This window comes from Coffea arabica, chromosome 1c, assembly GCF_036785885.1.
Source record: "Coffea arabica cultivar ET-39 chromosome 1c, Coffea Arabica ET-39 HiFi, whole genome shotgun sequence".
In the NCBI taxonomy this organism is placed as follows: domain Eukaryota; kingdom Viridiplantae; phylum Streptophyta; class Magnoliopsida; order Gentianales; family Rubiaceae; genus Coffea; species Coffea arabica.
Genome location: NC_092310.1, coordinates 51,080,656 through 51,086,655, shown reverse-complemented (window position 1 = coordinate 51,086,655; position 6,000 = coordinate 51,080,656). Strand labels below are relative to the sequence as shown.

At 36.1% G+C, this 6,000-nt stretch overlaps 1 protein-coding gene across 2 annotated transcripts; it reads left to right on the top strand.

The window, feature by feature from the left end:
• Window positions 1-1,402: 1,402 nt before the first annotated feature.
• On the top strand, window positions 1,403-4,894 carry LOC113726852 (uncharacterized). 2 transcript variants are annotated; one of them, XM_072076219.1, is made up of 2 exons: window positions 1,403-2,973; window positions 4,226-4,894. In XM_072076219.1, coding segments are annotated over exons 1-2 (891 nt in total). In that variant the 5' UTR covers window positions 1,403-2,084; the 3' UTR covers window positions 4,228-4,894. The 2 variants fall into 2 exon arrangements, with proteins under 2 accessions (XP_071932320.1, XP_071932319.1); XM_072076218.1 differs by having other exon boundaries at window positions 1,405-2,993.
• The last annotated feature ends 1,106 nt before the right edge of the window (window positions 4,895-6,000 follow it).

The window sequence follows — 6,000 nt, the reverse complement described above, 5'->3', positions numbered from 1 at the left end:
TCGACCGAAAAAAAAAGAAGAAGATCATCTGAACCCACCATCACAAGTAATAATGCTGGAAAGAATTGAGTTCTTATATGGCTCTGTTGTGGATTCTCCTTTTCCCATTTATTATGACACTTGGAGAAACCCTTCGTAATATTTTTTTTTTTTTTTTGGTGGAAAGGGAGGCATCATTAAGATGTAATCATCTCTGGCACTTTCACAAAGATGATCTTAAAAATGCATGCATATATCCAGAGTTTAGAGCAATGTGGATTGGGTGTTTCTTCCTTTTTCTCTTTTGATTCATACTATTCAGCTTTCTTGGAGCTTTTGATTTGCCTAGTTTCGACTTTTTCAAAACTCCATGCAACTTTAAACCTTATCATATTACCCCTTCCTTTCTAATCATTTAAGTACATTATGAAGATACCTTTCGGCTTTTCTTTCTTTAATATTTTTGTCCCCTATTTCAGCACATACCAGTGCTTTTCTAAAATTTACAAATTCTAGCGAAACTTGAGTTACAGCACTTTTTATTGTTTCAATGATAAAAAAAGATTTAAGTAATTGGAATTGAATTTCATCTTTCGACAAACAACCACTGCTAAACACTACTTAATGCTCCAACGTAAAACTTTACAGCCCAGAATCAATTTTCATGTTCAAGCCTTCGAGGCAACTTAATAACTGAGAGCCAGAAGAAGAGGATCATGAATTTGTGTAATTATGAAGAGTAAGGTTATGGCCCAAATCTCTGTGGAATTCCACTTTAATTTTATTAAGCAAATTGTGCTAGACAATTTTTAGCGATTTCAATAATAAAATCTTTGATTTTTCTTATTAAAAAAAGGTTAATGGCCCAAATCGAATCACATCAAATAAATTCAATCTAAGTTGTTCGTTTCAAATTGTAAATTAATTTTTGTATTCAGAAAATGGATGATAGATTGGTGCCACATCAGGACAGAAAGAGGCCAAGGGACTGACAGCCTAAGGGAGGCCAAGGAAGGGACCAATGGAATAATACCATACCTTAATCTGTCATAGGGTTTCAAATCATAATGAGATTGAACATTCCTACTTTCAAAAAAAGAAAAAAAAAAAAAACATTCCTACTTTCGACTGTCATTTAATATTAATTCCTAATGCTTAAAAATAGTGTTAGAAAAACATCAGGGAATCCTTCAATTCACAAAAAATTATTCATTACTGTTATTATTGCTAATATAAAGAAGCTGGGATCAGAGGGATCGCCAAGAATCCATCAAAAAAAAAAGAAAAAGAAAAAAGAAAATAGAGGGATTGCCAAGAAAGTAGAAACTCACGTTATACCTTTGCTTTTAATCATAGAAGTGTTGGAAGTAGGAGTTGGTGGGTCAACAGACCGGTTTAAATTCGTGGGGTCGGTAATTCCTCAATCGAAATGATCCCAAAGCCCATAACCTTTCACTACCAATATGAATCAGCATTGGTATGAATCAGAAATTAGTTCCTTTATTTGACTGTTACACTTGGTTTACCAATTCACGCCTCTGTCCTAACAAGCCGTTTTTTCCACAAATCACAGCACCAAGAATTAGCTCAAACCCCATCAAATTTCATACTATGTTAGCAGTTTATGCTCAATTGTGAGCCCCAAATAACAAGATGGTAAAATGGTTCTTGTTCTTGGTCTACCTTTATCCTTTATTAGTTAATTAAGTCTGTGTATGTGCGTGTGTTTATTCCTAAAATTTTCTTGTTAAGTTTTGCGTATGTCACATGAACTGGCAAGAAACAGTAAGAAAAATGGAAAGTTCAAGAGTTTCTGTCTCAATGTTCTGCTCTTTCGGTCTTTCCTTATTCGTTAGATGCAATTTTTAAGGTGACCGAATCATATTTAATACACATAAATATGGGCCTGTCAGGAAGCTGGATTTCTTTGCCCTTTCCTCTCCTCTCCTCTCATTGAACTTCCTCTCAGGTTTCCTCTTTCGAATAATTCTTGAGAAACCCTTTTGTCTTTGGACATCAATTCAATCCTCTTCTTTCTTCTCAGTACCATAAGATTTTCCTCGCTGAAGCAAGAAAATCTGACCTTTTTTTTTCTGTTTATTACAATGAGAGACTTTGCTTCTTGTTTCAGTGAATATGCTGTACAAGTTTCTGATAGCGCTTCTTGTTCTAGTTATGCAAATACTTCTTGCATCTCTCAAAATTTGATCCCTTCAGTCCAGAATGCGGTGACTTGTTTATACAAAACCATTCTTTCTAATCAGAATCAATTAGTCATCAGAGTTGCATGGTCAAAGAACTCTGCTTCTCAAGGCCTGAGCATACACTTTGGTGATGATCCATCCAATTCTTTCAAGCTCAATACGAATTCTCGGTTGTTCAGGAAGAAGAAAGGCAGTAAATGTTGTGAATTCAATGATTACAAAGTTGAAGTCTTTTGGGATCTCTCTGCAGCCAGGTACAATACAGGCCCTGAACCGATTGATGGATATTATGTTCTGGTCACCGTTGATTCGCAACTTTGCTTAATCCTTGGTGATATGGCTGAAGAAGCATCTTTGAAAAAGCTGAAAAGCGGCACCCCGGTTGCTAAATTTTCACTAGTTTCAAGGCAAGAGCACTTCTCTGGCAATACCCTGTATTCAACCAAGGCTCAATTTTGTGATACAGGCACTTGTCATGATATTCTGATAAGGTGCAGTGGTGAAAATGAAGGGTTAAAGCATCCAGTTTTGTCAGTTTGCATTGATAAAAAGATGGTAACTCGAGTTAAGAGGCTGCAGTGGAATTTCAGAGGAAATCAGACCATATTTCTTGATGGTTTATTGGTTGATCTCATGTGGGATGTTCATGACTGGTTCTTCAATCCGGCTTCTGGATATGCTGTTTTCATGTTCAGAACAAGAAGTGGGATGGATAGTAGATTGTGGTTGGAGGAAAAACTTGTGCAGAAGGATCAAGATAAAGTTGATTTCTCATTGTTGATCTATGCTTGTAGGTGCCCATAACACGTGGTATTCCTGATTTTCTCCCTTTTCTGTTTTTGTATTTTTTTTCCTTTCCTTTTTTTTTTTCTTACTCCTGAAGGGAGTAGAAATCTCATTCTTTGGATCTTGGTAAACTTACAATTACTTGATGAGAAGTGAAGAATCTTGTTTGAATGATCACGCTTTCTTCTTGTAAATTGCTAGATGCAGTAATATACCAATATTTCAAATCATTGATTTTGACATCCCATTGTTTTATTTTATTTTATTTTTTGCTTCTGTTACATTAACACTAGATTCAAGGAATGATTACTGCTGCAGAAAAGGAAATAATACATAAAAAGAAAAAATGCAGATGAAAATTAGGTTTTGAAGGTGAAAGATTCCATGAATATGTGATTTCTTGATGTTTTTCTGGGGGTTTTGATTTTGATACATTTGTATGCAAGATCAGTGTGCCCGGGGACATGTAGGGATAAAGCTTCAAGGAAGCAAAAAGTTTAGAGAAAAAGCTATAACTGATTAGTTTAAAAGCAGCATGCATGAAGCACATTTTTTGAGTAATGACTTTAACTTCTTCTTACTTTTCACACAAGAACAATACCAAGACAAAATATGCTCTCTCTTTCACTGTGACTATATAAAGAAGACTAGTACTAGTATCAATGTATCATTTCCTCTTGCTAGTCTGAAAATGTTTCATTTTCCTTTTGTAATCAAGGCAATCAAATTGTTGCAAACTAAATAATTGAGATGGGTATGCAATGCAACAATGAGATGGATGACACATAGACCCCATCTTCTTGTTCTTTTTCTTTTAGTAGAATGGAATGTGACCATCCTCAATTTCTTTGCATGCACTTAGCAAATGCCTAGTTGTCATGATTCATGACAACCCCAATCCATGGACCACAATCTTGGGGACCCTTTTTTGCCTTGTTTCTTATAAGCAGCTATTCTAAAGCCATGGTGCAGTTTGGAGGAGGCATTTATTGGGCACATCAACTTATCTTTGTGCTTTCTCAATTGCAATATGTGTATATATGTTTTGTCATTTCTCCTGGCACTTCACTCACGTTATGGCAAACAATCTATATTGTTTGGGATTTTGTTTGATTTTAATATGTTTAGCGTCAAAAAAATATTTTAATTTTTTTTTTGAATTGTACTTGTAAAACGTTTATGTGCAATGATACTTCATACATGAACTACTATTTTTTTTCAACGGCGACTCCTATTCCTACCTTAACTTATGTTAGGAGACGGCCCAACTCAACTGGAACAAGAGGACACCCAAAGGATGGTCAAAATGTCTGAATTGTACTCCACGAACTGTCTCCTGGCTAAAGTGGATTTGGTCTGACATTTCTGCGCTTCTTGAACAAATGATTGTACGATGTACGACCCTGTAAAAAAAAAGTAAACGGTACGTTGTTGTTACAATTGGATTGTTCCGGTGCCGTTATGGCAAGAACGCAGAAGCCAGATGGTGCCTTGGAGCATCAGCTGAGATGAGTTCTTGGTCCAGGATTAGCAGCAGAAGCTATTGAAGTTTGCAGGAATGGTGGGTCGATGTCCCTTTCCTGAACAATAAAACTGCACTAATTTTAGGGGACGAAGGAGAAAGGCCATCTAAGCCAAGTTAAGGACGCTATCCCAGTGCAAATTTGTTGCTCCATTGTAGTTTCATCACGTCCATGATTTGGCCTCAAAATTTTGTGCGGCTCAGATCACGTCTTGTAATTCGATTTTCAAGTCAAGTGTGGGATCTACAAAAATTTGTTCTAAAGTTACGTTGTGTGTAAAAAAAGTTACACCGTGTACAATTGATGTTACTCACAGTGCAAAATGCACACAACCTGCACAAACGGTTGCAGTGCCCCTTGTCCTTTGATCACTGAATGAAAGAGGATGCTGCTGTTTGCTCAGTTTTTTTTTACCCTAACAAATTATACTGATTATTTTTTACTTCAAAATTTATGAATGAAATTGGCTTTACTTGACCTATCATTACATCACATGGCGTCTACTCTTTACTGCTTGAGCTGGTCAATATTGTGATGTATTAAATTGAGGTATTGATGATGCATGTGGCACATACTTGCACGCATTAAAAACCATCTTGTAATCATTATTATTAGTTTATTGTAGCTTTTCTTTCTTCTCCACTCCACTCCACGCATGGAGATCGGAGCGCCATGAATTCTTTAAGAACTTCTCAGACTTAGAGCAGCTGCACCAGACAATTGACGTTCCAGTCGACTCCAATGAAAATCAAATGAGATTAACTAGATTTAAGATTTTGTTTTAAAAGTTTAAATCCGACGCATTAGACCCGATGAACATCCCAAATCTAGTCGAGTTTATTTAGTTTTTGGTTCGATACGAGACATCAATTATATTCCGATTCAACGATGCATCTGTTGTGGTTCGTAACATTAAATTCTTATGAAATATATTTTAGATTATCATCGTTGAAGGAAGGATACAATCTTGCCCTAGTCAAAATTATTGTTCAAGTGAAAAAAATGTCTGCGAGTGACTTAATTCGTTAAATTCTTAGATTAGAAGTTTGAATTCGCACAAGTAAGTTCCATCTCATAAATTTTAAGAAAAAGGAAATTGTATATAGCGTAATTTTTTAAATGATTCCTAAGGAGGAATTCCTTAAATCATAGCATAGCAACTTTGGTCATCTTGAATTCTCTCGAAGGAGCGCCCATTGACCACGAGTGGCGGCAGGTGAAGTTGTATCCAACATTGAAAATGGAGTCTGCGATGGAAATGAATCAATGGCCAAGAAAGTCATTGGACTGCCAAAGCATTTTTATTAGCACAAGTCTCTATTGTTGACGAGGGATCCGAAATTGCTATTCGAAAGTGTGCATTGAGTAAATCTCACCCGTACAATAACCCGCAAATCAGGGGAAAGGTAAGACGCACTAAACAAATCTTGTGAGACGGATGGATGTTCCAGAAAATATCTTTCTCATATTCGTAATGAAAAACAGAAGTTGTCAAAGTTTTCAATGGC

Coding starts and splice junctions, on each gene's coding strand:
- LOC113726852 (XM_072076218.1), top strand. CDS start 2,085: ATGAGAGACTTTGCTTCTTGTTTCAGTGAATATGCTGTACAAGTTTCT.